The 22270-nt window shown below is 39.6% G+C and overlaps 1 protein-coding gene across 3 annotated transcripts; it reads left to right on the top strand.

The window, feature by feature from the left end:
• Nucleotides 1-273: 273 nt before the first annotated feature.
• On the top strand, nucleotides 274-19635 carry paqr6 (progestin and adipoQ receptor family member VI). Of its 3 annotated transcripts, none has more exons than XM_063879492.1 (8): nucleotides 274-488; nucleotides 8650-8921; nucleotides 10535-10662; nucleotides 11391-11596; nucleotides 13286-13412; nucleotides 13884-13980; nucleotides 14295-14439; nucleotides 16635-19635. In XM_063879492.1, exons 1-8 carry the CDS (start codon nucleotides 428-430, stop codon nucleotides 16898-16900), a joined length of 1302 nt encoding a protein of 433 aa, XP_063735562.1. In that variant the 5' UTR covers nucleotides 274-427; the 3' UTR covers nucleotides 16901-19635. The 3 variants fall into 3 exon arrangements, with proteins under 3 accessions (XP_063735562.1, XP_063735565.1, XP_063735564.1); XM_063879495.1 differs by lacking the exon at nucleotides 274-488 and adding an exon at nucleotides 793-962; XM_063879494.1 differs by lacking the exon at nucleotides 274-488 and adding an exon at nucleotides 2817-2987.
• The last annotated feature ends 2635 nt before the right edge of the window (nucleotides 19636-22270 follow it).

Genomic DNA, 22270 nt, shown 5'->3' with positions numbered 1-22270 from the left:
GTTTCAAAATGACACCTGAAACCTCACAATTCCTCGTGAAGTCTCTCTAGGGACTTATCTCAAACTAGGCCTCCATGTGCCTTTCTTTCAGATTTTCCTCTTGTGTCCCTCTCTAGTCCGGGCCCCATGCCCACCACTGACCGTGCACACAGAATAAATAACCAATCCCCTTGCAGCAGGGTCAGTCCACTCCGACAGAAGACGGCTGGCATTGGGACTGGCCTCCTTTTTTTTTGTTAGGGGGGTTGGGAAACCTCACTGACCCAAGGCAATCCTCTTTCTGTGAGCCCATGAAGCTGTGGTGCTATAGAGACTTCAGAGTGGACGGATTGGGCTGCAGGGACCAACATGAGAAGTATAAACATAAAAAACGCCCATTAGTTAAATTTATTACTTTAGTTAAAAGTTCCTGTGATCTGTTTGAGAAATGTCCATGCAGGGGTCTGTGCTCGCAGTGGGGAAATGCCTCGCCTGTCTAGAGTTTATGTGTAAGTAACCTCTTGGTTTTTGGTGTTTTGGGAATGTTTGGACTCCACATATGCTCCTTGTTAACCATTGCATTGCATACATTCTCTCTCCTCTTCATTCAGAGCCTAATGCCATGCATGTTTGCACCTATGTTATTGATCCTGTAGCTCTTGCCCTCTGCATTCCCTTCCTGACAGTGAAAAATAAGCTTCTTTTTTTTGTCTTTTGCCACATCCAATGGAAAAAAGTCTCTGCCCTGAGGGTGGGCTTTCAACATTGGGGGCTGCAGCAGTGTTTTATTCGGTTACTGCAGGAATGTGCAGAGGAAGAGAGGGGGGCTGTTCAGGGCAATAGGGACAAGGCCCGACTCTGGAATGACTATGGACCTATAACTGCTTTTACTCCCTAAAAAGTATTTCGTTACATATTTTTCAACGTGGGTTATCCATTCATCTGAGCCTACAATGATCTCATTGGGCACTTAAAGCTGAAAGGTCAGACCGGGTTTCTGGGTTGCTGCTGTCATCTGCAATATTTGGCAATGGTTTCTTTTATTATACAAATTGGGACCCAGTGTTTTGTCTTTCTGTAAACTCTTTTGTTTGTAAGGTCACTCCCCTTACTGTTTAAGAGACTCTGGAGGTTTTTTCTTGTAAGACACTCCCATTTATTAGGAACTTCCATGTTTTAGGAACTGAACGCCCCAAACCTGTGTGAATATCTCTCCCATGTTTTCTTACTTGCTTTCAGTTTTTGAACATCCTGGGTCCAGATTTGTGTATTCTTTTTGTTATTAATAATATTTGACTTGTGGATATATTTGAATTTCTCACGTTTTTTATTTATTTATTTAGGCTCCATCTTCATCTTAAATTATTGTCTTTTGTAATTCTGGGATTTTGAGCTTTGCAAATAACATTAAAGGTACTTAATGTTCTTTAAGACAATTTGAGGTGAACATTACTTATTACTGCATTTTCTGCTTCTTTACTTCTTCTACTCCATCATGATTTACAGAAAAAAATAGTGTTTGTTTTTCACTTCACTAGGTTTATTTGATCAGATTTTAAATAATGGCATTGCTCTAAATTGAATTAGGCTGCTTTTGCTGATGATACCTTTATTTGGCTTGGATGAGTTTGGATTTATTACTACTCTTAATTAACTGAAGTATGGTTCCACCACTGGTATTTGCTGAGGTTTCCTATCTTGAAGCCCAACCACTCCTATATTTAAATTAACTTCAGGAACATTGAGTCATGGTAGATAACTGCATGGAGAGGTGTGGTGCTTACCTCTGCCACACTAAATCGAGTTTCTATCTTCAATTTGATATTTATTTGTAGCTGATGATCAATCAATGGGTTCCTCCAACATCAAGTTCATACCGTTTTGTGAATTTGTTAGGAAGCTAAAGTGTTTGTTTTGTCCCTCCTCAAATCCAAAGAAGTCACAAAACACTTTCGCAGAAATGATAAAGGATAAAAAAGTTGTTTTGACAAAAACTAAATGTTTTTCCTAAAACAAGTACAACAGGATGTCCTTCCTCATTCAAAGAAAGGAGGGTCCCCACAGGCTCAAATAAAACCACTCAAAATCATGTAGAAATAAGTCCAAGGCAACTGGACTTGTGAACAATTGTGGTTGACTGACATGCTGGCCATGTTATTCAGGTCATCCCTGTCATGTTGCATTACCTAGGGTGGTTTAATGCACATTTTTGCATTATATTTTGTAATTTCGATGCCCAATATTTGTGTACTTTTATTCAAAGTAACTAAAGGTATCAAATATATAGCCTACAATTCAACAATGAAGTACAAAACCCCATAAAATGACTTGCATAATACTCTTTTATGGTTCTAGTTAATTTAAGGTATTTTATAGTGTATGGCCATTCTGCAAAATGAGTAGCCTATTTTAACAACTATTTATACATACAATATACTTTCTCTGAAGTAAAATCCTGATATTTATAAGTTTTAATTATAGAAGAGTATTTTCGTACCATGTGGTAGAAATGACTATTTTAATGTTTTCAAAAATAAAAATATATGAGTAGCCCACTTATTTCACCCTACCTGGCTATTAGCCTTAGCACAGATGCGAAGGAAAAATCTAGGAAAGCTAATCAATAAAATCCCCTAACATAAACAAAGACAGCTCTGGTGTCAGAGATTCTTCGTGTTAGCTCGGTTTTATCAAATGAACATGTTGACATCTTTCCACATTCACCGCTTTCTGGTGTTGTGACTACTGACTAACTAGGCGTGGGACGCATGGCTTGTGTTGTTGTTACTCCAGTTATCCACGTGAGCGTCGAGCAGCGCTTCCTACTGGCTCGCGGGAAACAAGAGGAGTGAAAGAGTGTGTGAAGCCTTGAGTGTTACAAAACCGAGAGAGGACAGAAGACGATCTGCAGAGGCTCTCAAACACGTCAATAGCTTTGAGCGTTTTTACGATTTTAACACAGACACGCGTGGAGGCATCCTTTAACCTCCGCATGCCCGAGGGTCGCGGTAAGTCGAGAAAGTATTTGTGTGAGCAAGACGCCAACAGAATGTGTTTCCTCGCTGTTCACCGTCCCTTTGTTGAGGCGAAGTTTAGCTGCCTTCAGTAGAAGCTGCTGCTTGTCTCCTCGCTGTCTTCTTGAGCTGCTGTTGCAACACCACACCTAGTGTGTTCCAGGAATCCCTGGAAATGTGTATTTAATTAGTAAAAAGGCAGAGGAAATGGAAAAGAAAAACCCGCATGGGGTTGATGGTTGAGAGACTACAGTGTTTTGCTGAAGGTTTGCTCTGGAGATGTGTCCACTTGGAAATGTTCAGTTTCTTTGGTGATGTTTTGGATTTTTAGAAACAGATTCCACATGGACTTTAACTCCTCTTTTCCTTTTTACATTTAAACAGTGCACAAGGGAATGTGTCTTTTTAGTTTTACCACCTTCTAGAGTTGCATCCTGTTTTATTTTTTCGATCATTAACCAATGTGATCTACTATTTTGATCATCAATTAAGGGACTAACAGTCATTTGTCATGCTCAAATGTCCAAAACTACCTATTTTTAGCTTCTCAAATGTGAGGATTTCCAACTTTTTTATGAGTTGTAACCACTTTTTTATAGTTACAATTATTATAATTGGAGTTTTGGCTGGACAAAAATAGACATTTGAAGATTCTGGGAAATTTACATTGATATTGTTTACCATTTTCTGACATGGTAGCCTATAGATAACATTTCGTTTATTTGAGGAAGTTCACAGTAATGAAAATAATCATTAGTTGCAATCTAATTTTATAAAGCAACATATATTTATTGTGTTGTTTTCTTTCACTGCAGCTAACAAACCTAGGCTATAGGTTGAGTTGTCTAGCATGCGAGGGAAAACTGGAAATTCTTGTTTGCACATGATGTACACAATGTGTTCAAAGTCAGGTACTGCAGCAGAGGAATGAGAGGGTATAGGTTACAACATGTGCTCAGGTCGCCACAACACACACGCGCACCGATACACACACACTCCAGTCTTATCTCTCATCCTTTAATGTATGACCTCATATTTAATTAGCAATGACATGAAACCGGTTTCTGTTTGACATTGTGTTCCTTTTTTCTGTGGAGCACAGTCGCAGGCGATTCAGAGCACGCTCATTGATGACTTGAAATGTTAGCTAGTGTTGAGAAATTATTCTTTTTCCTCAACAGCTCCAAGTTTTTCAAGATGCTCTCTCAGAAGGGTTTTGATGTTGCAATGAGAGTGACAGTTTACTCTTTGTTCCAGCAGTTGTCCATGTGATGTGAGAACATAATGTTACGTAACGTTGTACATTCCTTTAATGTGTAACCCCAAGGTGTCAAATACTAAAAGTAAGCTCAAACACTGTCAGACAGAAGAAGTGCTTTGTGCTAATAGAGGAGAATTGAAAGCTGCTGATTCAAGGATTGTTTTTCATAGTGTTTAATTTAGTCTATTAAATGTCAGAAAGTTGTGAATACCCAAGATGAACTCTTCAAATATCCTATTTTGTTTTTATAAAAACCTAAAGATCTTCACTTTTCACTGTTGCAGAGAGTGAAGCAGCAGATCCTCCGCAGCTAAAATAAATAATCGATAAACAGAAAATTATGTAAATCACTCAACTTATTTCATTTTAAGGTAAAATGCCATAAAAAAAAATCACTCAAACATGTATACACACGCTTACAGTACAGCACTAATCTTCTTTAAAAAAAACAATCACATCAATACAAATCTGTCTTTTGCTTTGTTTTTTTTCCTATGTGGATGTTGCCCGATTAGGCATCCTGTTTGGGTGGTTCCTGAAAACGATTCTGGGAAATAATTCACAACATCATGACCCACAATTGACATGAATGATGCATTAATATTCAGTGGAAACTCAATTATAAACTGTATGTGCGGATGTTTTTTTGTTCTGAGTGTTTTAGCGGGACAGTGGGATGCTCTATAGGGTGTGCTGCAGAACGAGAACATGTTGTACAAGGCTCGTGTGTCTGTGTCTGTGTGGGCAACATGCTGTCTTGCAATAGCCTTCCTATTGTCAGTCTTTGGACAATAAAGAAGTCCATTGAGAAAGGTCCTGTGACGACATCACGAGTGAGTGGGAAATAAATAAAGTTGTCTAGAAGAACAAAAAAAGGAAGGAGCTGTTGTTGGGGTCGTGTCAGAGTTACAGGACGTTCAGGTGTCAACGGCAACCTGGAGGTGAATGCAGAACTTTTCCTGGTCACTGTTTGCTTATGAGCAGTTGGAGGTAATGCCTGTCATGTAACACAAGACTGGCATTCCTCTTGTTTGCTGAGTAAACAAAGTAGTGGCACTTTGCAAACACTGAAAGCCACAACTAGCAACACAACTGAATCTCCAACTACACTGTCAGCTGTCAGGTTGCATTGTGGGTAATGTATGTGCCATGTGTTTGTCAAGGAATATTATGGAATGAAAGATATGATATCAGTGATCATCCTGCATCCATTTTTTTTACATGTGCTAAATCAGTAAAGAAGAATTATAAGACAATGTGTGTTTCCTTCTACTTCAGCAAATTGGGTTGGAAATAAAATGACAATGACTTTGTGCTGACATTCAGCTATAAAGAAATAGTTAGCCATTTTAGAAAATGTGGCAGTTAGAGAAGAAGTTTGAGTTCCTGGGTATTTATCTGATGTGGATTTAGACACCTACCTACTCCTCATATTCATTGCATCATTTCCAATCCAATAAATCAGAGCCAACACAAATAAATATCACTATTTTAATACTTGTCAGTGCGTTGTGCTTAGCCAACACTTATTGTGAAATACAATGTGTGAAGCAGATGGACAGTTTTTACCTCAGGGATAGTGGAGGGGTCCAACAATGTGTAATGTCAAAACAGACATCCCGGAATGACTCCCCTTAAACACTTTTTAGTTTCACTTTGACATGACTTTCTTAGAAGTACTGGACAGTTTTTCTTTTCTTAAAATGTCCATGAAACCAAAGTGAACTTCTTACGGCTGATGTTATCGTGTTGCAGGAGGATGCTTGCAAGATTTAATTAACCACTTAAACCAAAAGCCCTTGCCCTGGCCAAGTTGGGGAGGATCTAAATAGGGAAAACACATTTTTTAACTTCAGATTGTTAAGCCTGTCTTAAAGGTCTGTGTCAGGCAGCCTCGATTTGTATCTATCCCAGCACGAGTCCATGTGTTTTTATATCATGTCGAGCAGAGGGCTTGGTGAGCAGGATGACCTCAGAAAGCAGGAGATGGTGAAAAGGAGTGTGTTTTTGGACTCTGCATGCATGAATGATGTTTCACGTCTACATGGAAATGTAAGAGCTGATTTTCAAAAGTCAGATGTGTTTATTTCACCACATACTGTCTGTTTGTCTCGTGATAATGGTGAGTCAAGGCGTAACGCAAAACTTCTAATTTCAGAGCTAAAAAAAAACACTCACTCTTTCTTTCTTTTTTGAATGAGCTGCATGTCGTGCTGAAGTTCCTGTTGTAGTCCTGAACTTGAAGCTCTGACTAAATGCTGTTGTGGCATTGAATGCTTGTTGGACAGCATGGCAGGACACATACTTCCTGGGTCACCAAGGTCTAAGGAGCGTCTCTTTATGTCAATGCTCAAGATGTTATTTGCCTCAAGTCCACAAACAATGTGTCTAATGTCCCAAATGACAATTACTTTGAGTGGTTTGGCTTCTTTAAAGGCTGCATTCTGATTCCTAAAGTCCATTTTTTACTTTTCATGGCCAGTAATTACCTAATCTGCGTAGATTTTGCATGCATCAATGTTACTGTCAGATCTTGGAACAGCTATTCAAATCATTGGTGCCACCTGATCTGAATCCAAATGAAGTGAACCCAGTGGCTTTTCGTGGCTATTGTCAGTGACACAAGCTTTGGGTTTGTGTGTGTGCGTGTGTGTGTGGTTTAGTGTGCTGCTCAGATAATATCCAGCCGTGATGAATGCAGGATCTGTACCAGTGTGCATGCATGTCAGCGTTCAGAATATTTTGCCTCCATGGCAGGATACTGTGTGTGAGAGTGTGAGCAGCCTCATTTCCATCCAGTGCAGTGTGTAACAGTCATCCGTTGGCCCCTGTACTCCCAACGCTTTAGCCCGCACAAAGCTCACTTTGTCACAGCTACCAGGCCGGGGCCTGCAGCTGGGCTGGAGTAAGCAGAGGCCGCCTCGTGTTGCACCCCCTCTGCAGGAGAGGAGCGCCTCAAAGTGTGAGCTGTAATGACAGGAGCCTGTCAGGTCCTTGGGAAATAACTAAACTCTGACACACAGGCAGGTCAATAACAACACGGATTAGAGTCTGAATCCAGCTCAGTGTTTTAGTTTAAGAAGGAGAAGTGACTATTTATGTCTCCTCAAGACCAGCATTACTCTTCAGGTCGTGTATAGCCTTTATATTGAAGAAAATATATATTGTGTGTGTGCTTTGTATAGTTTCCATAAGTACCATATTGTTTCAAATTAATATAGCCCTTTACATACATAAAAAACAAAACACCAACTGCTTTACAAACTTATAAAATAAAAAGACACTTATTTAAACTTTTGCTCTGGATGCAAAACTATTTCTGACTTAAGGCTCATTTTGCTTCATGTTAACACTGTCTTCTAAAAACATCCTCTATGCTCCTTATTAATTTACACCTTTTTAAAAATGACTGGATTGAAATGAACTATATAATATATGTCTTTAGGCTTGCCTTCATTAAAGGCCATTGCAGTGTGACAATGTCAGGCATTCTTCAAACTGATGTCTTGGTATGTCTGACGCGCAGACACAATAAGAGATTGTCCTCGGTGTCGGCTCCAGTCAACACACACACCACTCTCCAGAATCTGTCATATTAACATAGCAATGCTGATGTAATATTTGCTGCCTGACTATCATTGCAAAGACAAACCTAAAACAACTTTTCCCGTCAGTGACTTAATTTTGTTTTTAACCATTATGGAAAAATCTGAAGGCCGTTGATCCTCCTTGTTGTGTCTCTGCTCATCTTTTATCTCAATGCCCTTTATAAATGCATGCTGTAAATTATTCAGTTTGTACATTATTTTTTTTTAAAAACTGCAACTCAGTCTTCATTCATTTGTATTGAAAATACACAACATCTTGTTTATTTTGGAAATTATTATATTTAATGATAAATTTGCTTCTATCCAAATGTTAGCCTTTTTAAAAAACGATTTTTAAAGCTGCATTCGAAAAACAGATGCTTTGTAACGTAAGAAAAAGTACATTTCGTCAAGCCTTTTCCTATTTACGGAAACATGACTTTGAGCACCATCATTTTTTTTCAAACAGCTATCAAACCATGAGGAAACATTTTCAAAATTGTACAAAACAGACTCCAAATGTATATGCCTATGTTTAATAATCTTTAAAGAAAGGATGATGTCAGACAACAAGAAAGCCCTACACATTTCTCTGGGGCAACGAACGACCATCAAACCCATATCTGGCGTCCTCGGGGACCAGCGAGTGACACGGGGCCGCGGTCGATCTCTATAGTATTCACAAGCCTGAAAATGTAAAGCTGATAGAAAATAATCTTAAAATGGATCCTGAACCTGATGTGGAGAAATCAAAGTGTGGTTCTGTTGTGCCGGTGTCTCATTGTGTGTTTGCTGTTTGTCTCTGCAGTGTTCCCGGTGTGGCGGGGGATAGGGGTCGGTGCTGGCGTCGGTGGCAGGTGGATACAGGGCTGGGGCCGCTGCTTGCAATGGGAGCCTGACAGTCCAGGACAAGGGGCCCGGATCCCGGTGTTTGACTACCCTGTGTGGGTCGTCCTCTGTCGGGGGGGACGCGCCAGGCTCAGGGAGGTCTGTCAGAGAGGGAGGGGGGCCATCAGACTGCCCACAGATATGCTCAGCATCAAGCTCCCCCAGCTCTTCGACATCCACCAGATCCCCAAGGTAATGGGGGAAATGCACAACATTTCCAAGGTTCAGGTTGCTTTATGCTGCTGGTGAAAGACCTGCAGTGCTTCTCAGTTCAGTAACCCACCATCACTGATGATATCAACAGGTTGGGTATGAACACACGCTAGTGCTTGAAACTCTATTAACAATAAGTGTTGTTTTTACCAAGTTTGTTTATTTTAAAACCGTAAATATCTTGTATTTTTATTTTGACTGATCTTGTGATAGGATTCATGGTATTGGAGGGAAGAACTACTGAATCATTGTCATTAAAAAAGGAACAAATGATTGTGGTCTGTTTTCTTAAAGTCCATATGTAGGGGATAGCTCAGCAGCATCATACTACTTATCTAATAAAAGTGTTTTCATTTTCTTTAACACGTATTGTACATCCTTTGATGTATATATTACAGTTGCCCATATGGCATTTTTGAAGAATCCAATTAAATGCGCACCCCTAACAAGATTTTAGTCTTGATTGTAAGAAAGTGGCACATCCTGTTTTTGATGGGAAGGATCCACAATCGTCCTCTTCTTCTTCCGTTCTTCGTCTGAAACCACAAACATCGTACCTCCCCTGTGGTTTTATAACATTAAAAAATGATTTGCTGATCCTCAAAGCCATAACAAATGTACATGCATGAGATTAAACATCCACGCCTTGGTAAGAGTGATTTGTGGTAGGAATTTGTGGCGGAGCTCCCGTCCTTGAGGAGGCAGAGCCCTGCAGTTCAAGCATCTGCGTTGGCAGGCTTCCACCACACTGTACCTTATCTGATGAGCGGTCAACGCTATCGTGGTTCTACATCACAATATCCAGGGAACAGTCTTAGTGTCAAGTGCTGAAATATGTGTCCTTGAGTTTGTGTTTGCCCCCCTTTTTTGTGTCTCTTTGCTGTTTTTTTTACGTCTGTTATTCAAAACAAATCCATGTTGCTGTGTGAAAGCGTTCCAGAGGAAGTTAGTACAACTGTAGCTTTGCCGACAGCAAAAGGAGACTCGTATCTAAAGTCAAGATAGGTGGAACAACATATTTGATGTGGCAGTCAGTGATAAATTAGGAAGACAAATATTTAATTTAGAACATTTCTTAAAGGGCCAGAGTTGCGACATACAGTGTATGTTAAAGTAGATCTTATCTTAATGTACCACAATCATGTTTGAAACACAACGTCTAGAAGAATACATTATTTAGAATGATTATCATTAAGATGCGAGGCATAGTTTCTAAGATCTAAAATTCTCTACCACGAAGAGGTTGTAAACTTGTCAGATTTCCTTTTGTTGGGAAAATATTTACGTTGTTGTCATATTTGATTATCTTCCTTTTAGCACATCCAACAAGAAGTGTTGCTACACAAATGAAGGTTTTGGTGGTTTTAGCTAAATATTTCTTGGATGTTTTTTCATTTCTCACTATTATTCATAAAAATATTATGCAACCCGAGGCTACAAATATAGACTAGGACCGCTGCACTGAAGCGTCCTCTGTAAGCACTGAAAATGTGTTTTTTGACAGGACTTAGGAAACAGTGAGGAGTTCCTCTGTACGGAGATCAGCAGACTCGGTGTGTTTGCTCATCAGGAGTGTGTGTGTTGTTCCTCAGGTGTTCAGGGAAGACAGCATCATCTCTGGATACCGTCACCCCCACAGCTCAGCGCTGGACTGCATCCTCAGCAGCTTCCATATGAACAACGAGACGGTCAACATCTGGACCCACTTCCTGCCGACATGGTGAGTGCAACTTCCTCGAAATCTGTGTTTGTTTTTTGAAGATTTGCCTTGCTGCGTCAAACAGCTAATATTAGACAATGACCTCAACATCAACATTCATTACAGTACTCAACCTGGTCCAAAATATAATTATATTTCATTACAAAAAGCCATAAATAACATGTATTTCTGTATCTTGTAATTAAAAAGTGTTGGGTTGTGTAAAGCTGATGCAGATTCATTCTGTTCTGAAATTGTATCCTCACTGTTGATTGCATTTATTGTAAGTGGCTTTGGATGAAAAGCGTCTGCTTAATCAAATGTAATGTGGCATACAACCACATTTACTCAAAAAATGTACATGAAATGATTATTTTTTAATAAACCAGGTAGTGACTAGTTGTATTCAAGACCAAGACTTTAATCCTTTCTACAGCTGTGAAAACATGGAAGAGTTTGTAAGGATCAGCAGAAGTAGGAGGAGTATCTGTGATCCGTCAAATCCTTCATATTGCTGGAGGGAAAATAAGCACGTGGCTAAAATGTATCCTCAAGGTCTTTGAGAAAGGCGGGAAATACAAGAAGCAGGATCCTCAAACTATAATAAGCCTGAATCCAAACAAACGGCAGACTGAGATCAGGATGTCAAATAAGTCCAAGCATAACAGCCCTGAAGTGCTGGATAGAGGGACAGAGGAAGAGGTGATTGTTGGAGGAGATTCTGAAATAAGACAAACTGGTGTTTGCAGGTACTTCCTGTGGCGTTTCTTTGCGCTCTGCTCCACTATGAACTTCCTGACGGACAGCTACACCTGGCCGCTGCTGGTGTACATGCTGCTCATCTGCATTTACCCCTTCACCTCCAGCTGTGCACACACCTTCAGCACCATGTCCCCAGAGTCCCGCCACATCTGCTACTTCTTTGACTACGGAGCGCTCAGCCTCTACAGTCTGGGTAAGAATTCAGACACATTGAGGAATCCTGAAAATACAAGGTTTGGTGCATTTTTTTTTTTTGCAGAACTCATATGTGACTATCTTGAGTTCTCATCTTTTTGTTGAGTTGAGTACTATTGTAAGTATAGTTCAAAGTAATCAAGGTTTATTCTGAATACTACAGAATTAGGTGGGACAAACAAACCTGAAAATCCAAATGAAAAATGCTTGTTTTTTTCAACTTAGTTTCTAATCTCCTTATTTAAACCCAATGACATCTCGTTCTATGATGAAAGATGGCTGCTGTTTTTCTTGTCCCCAGGTAAAAAGTGTGGTATATAAACGCTTGTAGATTACACGCATGATGAGTGAAATGATCGTGAAGTCACCACCTGTCTGTATTGCTGACCATCTTAAGAATACAACCTGCAGAATAGAACAGAACCATAAACATTTAAAACTACAGTGAAGAGGAACACTACTGGTCCATTGGGCCGCAAATATCCTATTAACATTGCTTTAATTAGCATTTGAGACAAGAAGTTTGCAATAATATTTACATAAAACCTGGCGTGTAACTGTTTTGTAGTAATCATTTTCATTTCAGAAGCACTGATAAGACCTCTTTTAGGGAGATTTAATGTGTTATTTACCTTGCAAATGACATAGCCTAACATTCAGAGCAATGTTGTTTCTATCTGCGTTTTTGCCTTGCCTCACAATCAATTATCTGATGAATAATATTTCCCTGACACAGCGCAAAAGCCTTTACAGCGCACTTTGAGATATATGTGTCTTGTAAGAATTCTGAGCTTCTTTCACATGTTTTTAAAAATGATGAACATGCAAGACAGGTTTACTGTCTGTCCTTGTGTTTTTCAAGGTGATACTCCTGTATCTACTCTCTATGTATACAGTATGTTCTTTAATGAAGAAATGTCTTAATGATCCAAGCACCGATAGACCTGCAGTCAAACATTATCTCAGGCTTCCCCAGTTCCCTTTACAGTGCTTTGTTCCCCTGCTGATCCTTAATCACAAAGCCTCTTAGTACCCAGATTTACCCAGTTTAAAACGTTCAAAAGTCCTTATGGGTTTTCTCCAGTTTTTTTCTCCCTGCACGGTTAGGGAGAGTTTACAGTTAGAGGTTGTACATTAAATCACTCTGCACTCCTATTTATAGAAGGGGGTGATAGCTGCACTACTTTTAAAATGATTTTTTAATGGTTTTAGTACACCGAAAGGGGTCAGGTGTGCAAATCCTTGCTCGAAATTTTAAGTCAGTCACAATGATTAGATCTTGAAAGTCTCTACTTTGGCGACCTCTAGTGGTTGAATCAGAGAACACTCTGTAGCAGACTGCAGCATTTCCAATGTGATCAGCCCCGCCACAAGAAAACATTATCTACAAGCTCTGGTTTTAAATGCTCAAAAGTAAAAGTGTAAATATTTCAATGCATGCATTTCTGTTTTTTTTACTTTATTTTCTTCATCTCCTATCCTCACTCTTCTTACATTCTTAGTACATGTTTTCAGTGTTGTGTTAAAACGCTCATTGTCCAAAGTTTGTAAAATACATAGTGTTACATGATTTTAAAGTAAAAAGTTGGTGCAGAAGATGTAGGAAACTAAACGTCGTACAAAGACCTCGCAGGCCAACTTCAGTTCCCATATTTTGACTTTTTCAATATCCTGTGTTCGTGTTCAGGTTGTGCCATAAGCTACGGGCATTATGCCATGCCAGACTGCTGGGTGAACACCTGGCTCCATCAACACTTTGCCCCCATCGCCATTGGAAACACTGTGTTGTGCACCAGTCTGTCGTGCTACTCCAGGTAAGAGGTCGCTGTGCCTCAGGCTAAGGATGTAAAACACATTTTTCTAGGTCTTACATTTGTGAGAGCCTTGCTTTCAGGAGTTTGGTAAGATCCATTAGATGTTCTCAAGATAGTTATGGAGAATGAATAATAGGCCTAGAGGCTAAACAGATAGATAGATGACCTCTCTGCAACGGCACTTGATTTATAAATGTGACTTTAAAAGGGTTTTAGTGTTTCTGTCAGACTTTGGCTGCCAGGATAAACTTAAACTCTCCACTGCAACACACATTCAATTATTTTAGACTCAGTAGCTCTTTATCTTAAATGGTCTGTCATGTTGTGTACTTGAAGCTTATAACATCTTATAGTAGATTTCTCTTTGGGGTCACCACAGGGTAGTTAGTATGTTTTATCTTTTCATTTCTGTATGTGTGTATCCTTTTTGCTACCTTTTTAGATAATAACATCCTCTGCGTGTCTCCGCAGGTTCCTGGAGCTGCAGTTCCCACAGAGGAGTAAAGTCTTGAGGACGGGAGCGTTTGTCCTTCCCTTTATGTTTGACACTGTACCTCTGTTTTACAGGGTGAGTGTCTTCGGGTCTGCTCTCACTCGCATATTATAACAGTGTAGACCTACTGTGTGCACGCTGGCACAGAATGTGTAGATTTATGTATTTGTGTCATGATGCAAGTGCTACGGGCTGATTAGTGTCACGCTTTAATACTTTGAACAATGCTGAAATTCATTCCTCCTAATCAATGTTATAATTTGGACATTTCTGATGTTTTCAAAAAGTATTTTATCTTCTTGATTTTTTTTATTGTAAGACTTAAAATAAATATGTTGCTCTTGAGGTGTTTTTCTAAATATTTTACCTGTCTGTTTTTCTGCGTGTAGATCCTTCTCTGCTGCGGGGGAAACTGCCTCCCTAGCGAGGCCCTGTCCAGTCACTGTTACCACCTCCTCTTCGCCTTCCTCACCTGTTTCCTGTTTACCTCACACTTCCCAGAGAGGTTGGCCCCAGGGCGCTTCGACTACTTTGGTATGTCCTCCACGGTGTTGTTGTGGGCTGTCAGTGGCCTGTTGGGCTTTGCACAGCATGTACTAATAAGAACTTCAAAATGTTGATGACCCGGTTGAGGAAAAAGGATAAAGGTCTATTTAAGATGCTGTATCTCAAGTTTCTACCTTTTTAAATGTGGTTGAGTAAACTTCAAGATCTGAAAGGTTGAGAATAAGCTGAGATTTAGAGGAAAAAAAGAAGCAGGCAGCCTTTTTCTTTTATGAGCGGTTCGCCTTTTTCTGTTCTTTAATGTTCTCCCTGCTTACTGCTGGACACTACAGACACTGACTTTTATTTGAAGGAGTGTTAACTTGCCAAACAAACTTTTTTAGTCTGTTTCTTTACTCAGTGGGAAGTTAACGCTTACAAGGTTTTAAACTTAGTTTTTTGTTGTATAAAATCTTCTGCACCTGTGGTTCACTCGCTTCAGTGCAAAGGCAGAGCTGCTGCGTTTCATACTGATTGTGCAAAAATGGGAGAACCAGTGGGTTGGTTTGCTTCTGTCCTTGGAAAGAGAAGTTAAAACACAGTCTAACATCTAAAAAGGCACTTCATTATTATTCATTTAGGTAATTGGAAAAACAATTTAGGTTCTCAGTATCATAAATGGCTCTCGCTAAAGGTTTTATAGCAGGGTTCTACTAAAATGACATTTTTTCCATTGAGTCGCTGTCCTCTTTGTGTATCAGTGTCCGTCTGTTTGTTAACCTTTTAAAACAAGTAGCTCTTCAAAATAATGCATCGATAAACAAAACCTGCCATGAATAATTCAATCATCAAATGAATGAATGATGCATCAAATATAGTCTTTATCAGAATATTAAATTATTAATGGTTTGATCCGCAAGTGATATCTTAATGTTGTGGTGATCTGACTATAGTAAAGCATTTCCCTACGGTTGCATTGTATAAACTGTTTTAATGCATCGTACTAAATGATGTGAGCGCAGCCAGGGGATGTATTATAATAACCTGTTTGATTTGAGATTCCGTGTACTATTATAAATGGCAAAGAAAATCATCACATTTGGAGTGGAATGTTTTGCATTTTTGTTTTGAAATGACTAAAATGATGAATCAATTATCAGAAGAGATGCCGTGTGATGTTGAATAAATGTTGCAGCTCATGCTGAGATAAATACAGATAATTCCACTTGGTTATATCAGTTCAGAAAGCCATCATTCTTCAGAGAAAACAATGTATTATGAAGCCATAAAATATCAGTAAATATTTTAAAAATACCCATGACAAGGTGAGCTCTTTTTAAATATCTTGCTTTGTGCATCCAGCACAAACAGAAAGAAATACAGTTTGAAATCATTGGAAAATTGAGAAGGGCACAAAATGTTGCACTGAATGGATAATAAAACCTTATTTGTTCCATGGGGAACTGGCTTTGTAGGGAGACCACAAAAGAAAATCAAATGTAGACTAAAATAACCTGAAAACATGAACATCATTAAATATCATAAGAAAGCATCATTTGTGAAATGGATTAAGGACCTCTCGTGCATTTTTAAAAAGAAAAAAAAATGGAGCAGCTGAATTTAGCATGGGATAGAGGATGCAACGCTTCTGTTAGTTTGCATCTTTGGCTTACTATACCTGGAGGTGAGAGTGCAGAGGATCTGCTATAGTCTCTGTTGCTGAATTCAAAAACCATCACCCGAGAGTATATACTCCAACACAACCAGAACTCTGCCCGTCCGAGACCACACCCGCTCCCGAGACCACATCACCCCCGTCCTTCAAACCCTTGCTCCCCGTCGGTCAACTAATACATTTCAAAATCCTCCTCCTAAGCCACAAAGCCCTCAACAACCAGGCCCCCTTCTCCCTCACTGATCTGCTCCAACAATCTCCTTCGTATCCTCACTCGAAAGCACCCAACCTGGGGTGATTTTCATCGCTGCCCCCACCCTATGGAGATCACTCCCAAAACAAATCAGAGACCGCTGACCAAAACTCACCTTTTTTGAATACCTTTAATGTGTGATGCACGCCCTGTCCTTGTTTTTAAATGTGTTTTTTTGGTCTACTTAAATTAGACTTTTCATCATACATTGTTTGCTCATGGCAGTTCAAAGATGAACCATTTATCCATCCACAACTTTTTAAATCTTCATCCCTACCTGGTTGTTTCCTATAAGTCTCGTCTTCCCTCCCCACACAGGCCACAGCCACCAGCTCTTCCACATCAGCGCTGTGGTGGGCACCCACTTCCAGATGGAGGGTGTGATGGCGGACATGGCCTCGCGGCGGACGTGGCTCCTGGCCCACGGAGCCATGCCTTCCTTCCTGGGGACCATCGGGGTGCTGGTCGCCAGCCTCGTCCTCAACCTGGGCATCATCGGCATTTTCAGCGCCCCGTTGCTGTGGAAAACCTGCCACACCTCCAACCAGCCTCGCACATCCGCCTGCGAGTGCAAGGAGAAGTGAGGTCGGCGTTTCCTCACAGAACGTCCGAGGTCCGGGCCGTTTGTCTGTGCAGCGTTTGAGATGACTAACAATCACCGTAGTGCTCGACTAACACCAAGATAAAGACTTTGGTGCATCAGGCCCAGTGCTCGAAGTATTTCTCTAACACTCTTATATCTGAAGAATTCCTGTGTTCACTCAGCAGCTGAGGACCCAGTCGCCTTTATTGGAGCCTTTTTTCTGATGCTACATTAAGCTCGTATGTGAGAATACATGTCTAATGTGTACAAAATGATTATTTATTTTTAAGCTTCCTCAATGTGCATCTAAAAAGGCTCTGGGTTGAAGGACGCATGCTGAGAAGTGCCTTATTGTAGACCCAAACTTCAATTTCAATGTTTACAGTTCATCACTAAAAGTATATTTCACATTTCAAACTGGAAGCGTCTAATGTCGCAGGGATGTTTTTCTGAATTACTGATTATTTTTGTTGTATGTACGAGGCCAGATGCTCGTTTTACGTTATTGAAAATATTCTTTGTCACTGGAGTTCTTGGTGAGTGTGGTTGTTCTGTGTTTTAAAGCAGTCTTTCGGCTTTACATAATATGATGCAGATTGTGGTGCCGGCTCTTATACATCCACCTATATTTTTCACTCTGCAGGGCTGGGAATGGATTTGCAGATCATGTGGTTCCTTTTTTTCTGATTGCCTGCCTTTTATAATGAACCCCACAATCCACCCTAAAAAAAATCTTACAGCGTGGCGTTGATTAAAAGACAGGTACCTTTTTTAGAACGGTACATTACCATGGCAACACTATAGTGGCCTCATGCCCCCTGAAGGTCTTGAATGGCACCATTTCACTTGTTCTTCCATCACATCGCATAAGATCTGCTCCGAACATTTATCACCAAAGCGCTGAAATTCAGCATTTGCATATTTCCATTACAGTCATTGTCCAACACTTGAGGTTAATAACTTAAAGTTAATAATTAAAAGATATGTAAAGAGGATTTTTAGTCAGATTGCAGATTAACAAACTAGTGTCACTCCTTTTTATTACATTTACCAATAATAATTATATATTTAAAAAATGTAGTTTATTTAGTAACTGAACAGGAATTTGGCATAGATCTACGGTACAATAAATAAAGTAACTAAAGTTTAAAAATGTAGAGAGATTATTGTATTGGGTTAACAAGTTTAGGCATCTTATTTTTTTTGGTAAATTTATTCGAGCTAAAATTAGTTTCTCCAGTTTCTTAAATGTAAAATCTGTGTTTCTTTTTTATGCTTATTTTTTTACCTCAGTAGTAAATGTAATATCATTAGCGTCTGGCCTTCTTAGACAGTTTGCATTTTCTTTCTGTATTTTATAGACAAAAGGTTAGTTGGTGTAAAACACATTGCACAAAATTCAGAAAATTGTGGTCAAATTTTAGGTTTTTTCACTTTTATTTTTCACGTTTTAAGAAAATAAAATGTCAGGGACTTAAATCATGTAAATTAGATAAATAATTATGTTAGGCTTTAATGGGATGGGGTTGTAGCACTAGGTACAGTTTTCAACAAAGCTCCTCTTACTTGACATATTTGGAAGGCTCATCTGTATAAAACAGGTTGTATAGCTTGTATGGCACACATTTACACTTAATACCACTAGTAACACCAGTAGTTCAAACACACAACTCACAGAAAGCACGTAGCTAACACACGCTCACACGTCTTATAGCTGTGTTGGTATAGATTTTTACAAGAGGGTTAATGTATGTGATATTATGGGATGAGGTGTAAGACAGGTCCGTGTTGGATGCAGAAGTAGGAATGTGGGACACGGTGAATGTGTAGATTCACACACACGCACACAAGAACACACACTTTGAATTACAGCAGGGGAGATGTTTTCAAGGTTAGTGTGTATAAATATCATGTCAGCCTTTGTTGCAGACAAAACAGAGCAGTATTTGCCCTCAATGCCAGCAACTCTTTTTGTTTTATCTCCACCCCTTGCCCACCTTTTGATCGATATTTTATTTTCTCGACAGTCATCATCTTACAGCGTTCCTCGGTTTGACCCTGTTGATTCTTGGAATTGCATCATTACGGGCTTCTGTGGTGGTACTTTGCCATCGACCCAAAAATAGTTTGGAATTTCTGAGCTGCTGCTGTTGTTTTTGCTTCTGTCATCTCACTCAGTCTCTGCCGTTTGGTGCTTGCACTGTTTTCAGCAGTTTGACGGTTATGAAGCTCGAAGATGCTTCAACATCAAAAATGTCGATGCTGATGTCGTCTTTTTCTCAATTACATTTTTACATTTAGCCTGAAAAGTATCTGTTCTGAGCCCAGAAATTCTCCAGACCACACCACTGTATCTGCTGTTTTTATGGTAAACTTGTTGGTTTACTCTTCAATGGACAGACAGATTCAGGTTGTAATTATCAGGAAAACTGGGCACTCTTCTTGTGACGACTTTTTAAAAACAAATACAGCGTGTTGAAGGATGCTCGAATATGTGTAATGGAGAGAAAAGATGAGTGCTTAGTCAAACATTTGATACAGGAATTCAAAACAGGGTTTGACGGATTCAAAGGTGCCTTTTTCATTTTGTTTCATTTTGTTCCTTGTCTGTTTTTAAAAAAAACAACAAACTACTCATATGTATAAATATGTATGTGTTTTTTCCTGTGTTCAATGTGTACGTTTTTTGTTCTACTAGACTTATGTAATAAATTAAGCTTTTTGTAAGTGTACAAATTCTCACTGGAATAATTTGAAGGGTCTTTAAAACAGATTGAATGTATTTCTTTACATTCATAGCATGTTCTCAATAGGAATGTCTTAAACGTAAAGCTTAGCTGACATACTTAATCATTAGTATATTAACTATAGAACACAATATCAATTTTTAGTGACCACCAATAATTGTTTTCAATATTGATTATTGTTTAGTCTACAAATTGCCCCAAAAAAGGTGTGTGTGTGTGTGTGTGTGTGTGTGTGTGTGTGTGTGTGTGTGTGTGTGTGTGTGTGTGTGTGTGTGTGTGTGTGTGTGTGTGTGTGTGTGTGTGTGTGTGTGTGTGTGTGTGTGTGTGTGTGTGTGTGTGTGTGTGTGTGTGTGTGTGTGTGTGTGTGTGTGTGTGTGTGTGTGTGTGTGTGTGTGTGTGTGTGTGTGTGTGTGTGTGTGTGTGTGTGTGTGTGTGTGTGTGTGTGTGTGTGTGTGTACCCAGCAGAGGGCAGAACACGACAGTGAGAGTGTTCGAGCGGCGGATTGCTACTATCCGCTGATCTGCTTTTATCCCAAAGAAAATGTGATGCCGTGTTGCAACAGTGTGATTTATCTGCAGAAAACCTGACTTGAAAAAAATATGTTGTACAAAATCCAGATTTTGTACAACATACATAACTACATAAGATTCTTCGACTGTTCCCAGTAAAAGTGCCAGGCAGCCTTGAACTGTGGGTGTTCTGAGTTTATACATGATAAGGGCAGATCACTGCAGGAAAACTTAATGTTATTCTACAAAATTAAAATGATGTCTTACTCCTCACTTAAGATTATCCATATTGGTGAAAGCTGCAGGATGCACTCATTGTAAATACAAGGACAGTCACTTACAATAAAAGTCATGTCTGCTACTCATATCTGTATGATGTTGAATAGATGGGTCTGCTTTGGTGTAACTAAATAGTTTCAACATTTTGTGAAGGAGTTCTTTTCCTACCAAGTCGCCATGTTTAATGCCTTGCAGTATTGATATTGAAGCATACAGAGTGGTTTATTAATAGCAGGACACAGACCAAAATTAATCTGCATTGACATTATCATAAAAGGAATAATTACCATAAAAAATCAATGCCCTGCATACATGCATTATACAATGAGGTGGAAGATTAAAAAGGAAAGTTTCCCACTGCAAAGCTCTAATAGGGGTTCCATTTTGAAAATGGCCCCATTTCCAGCTCTTATTATAGTCATATCCCATATCAAACCAGGCTGGATACTCGAGTGCTTATTAAAAAGGTCCATTCTGAAACCAGAAATGGAGCCCTTAAGGATAACGGGGACAAACACTACAGAGTATACTAATCCTATCTGGCCCAGAATCTGCTTGTAGACACTATAAGAAACAATAAGCCAGACACGAGTCCTCCAAGTGTTTCCCCCCCCCCAGCACACCGGAGAGAAAGAGACAGAGAAAGGGATGATAGCATTACTCACAATCCATTACCACTCCCTGGAGACGCTCTGCATACAGAGTGGTGGAGGGAGGGAGGAGGTGAAGATGAGGAGGGGGTTGGTGGTGTGAGGTAGAGTGAAGGGTTTGGGTTGGGGTTTGTTTGCTGGAGGCCCGGCGGTAAGGCAATATGAAACTTGATTATTCCTTTTCAATAACCGTCTGCTGAGGAACCCGTGGAGACGTCACAGGTTGCTGATTAGTTCGTCAAAAATAATAGAAGGTTTTTGAATGGCCTTGTTAAGAGGTCTAACTTTAAACTACAGACCGCCGCCCAAGCCATTGTTCGCTCTGAAGCACACCATAAGGATGAATGGATTAATGCAGAGGGATGTTCCTCCCCAGCCTGCAGACATCTTTTTGTATCAAGTTTGTTTATTTTTAAGGGCAGACAATATACAAAGTGCTGGAGTAACAATACATGAAGATATAGTTTCTTACACATTAATACTGAGTATGTACATTTATCATTTACACTTAAAGGCATCCCAGAGGTTTGTATAGACTCAAGTCTTTCCCCCTCTAAGCGTCTCCTTTGGTTGAATTTAAACTTTAATTTTTTCCAATGAGGTGGCCCCACCTACTGTCTCTGTTTCAGTGCCATCTGTCCCCCTCCTCCTGGAGTTTCACTCACTTTAATCCATCTGTTGCCTCTGAAACCATCTCAGCGTGTCCCCTCCACACCATCTTGCCCCCGTACTGAATTTCACTGCAGTGCTTTGATTTTGAAGGTCGCTACAGTAGCATGTTGAACATCCCTAATTTGTACAAAAGCCTCTCCTGAGTGTCGAAGGCGGACCACAGGTCAGGCCGTTGTTCTTTGGAAGTATTTTTGTTCATTTTTGACAGGAGAACCGACAGAATTAAATGTAAACACACACTTTCACTGCTAATATATGACATTTTGTTCTTAAAAAATACTCATATGATACACTGGATTTGACGGAAATAATTAACAAGCTGTTGAAGGTTTTGATTGTACAATTTTGATATCTTATATACATTTACTGATTGCCTTTAAGTTACCTTTCATATCAAAACCTATCCAAAAAACAGCGACTACACTGTACAACGGACTGTCTACTGTATGCCCTAATCTGAAAAATTGCTTTTCACTTTTGACTCGTGAGGTGAAGTGCCCTCTCTTGTAATCA

Source organism: Eleginops maclovinus, chromosome 3, assembly GCF_036324505.1.
Source record: "Eleginops maclovinus isolate JMC-PN-2008 ecotype Puerto Natales chromosome 3, JC_Emac_rtc_rv5, whole genome shotgun sequence".
In the NCBI taxonomy this organism is placed as follows: domain Eukaryota; kingdom Metazoa; phylum Chordata; class Actinopteri; order Perciformes; family Eleginopidae; genus Eleginops; species Eleginops maclovinus.
The sequence above is the reverse complement of the archived record's forward strand: the minus strand, read 5'-3'. Positions and strand labels throughout refer to the sequence as shown.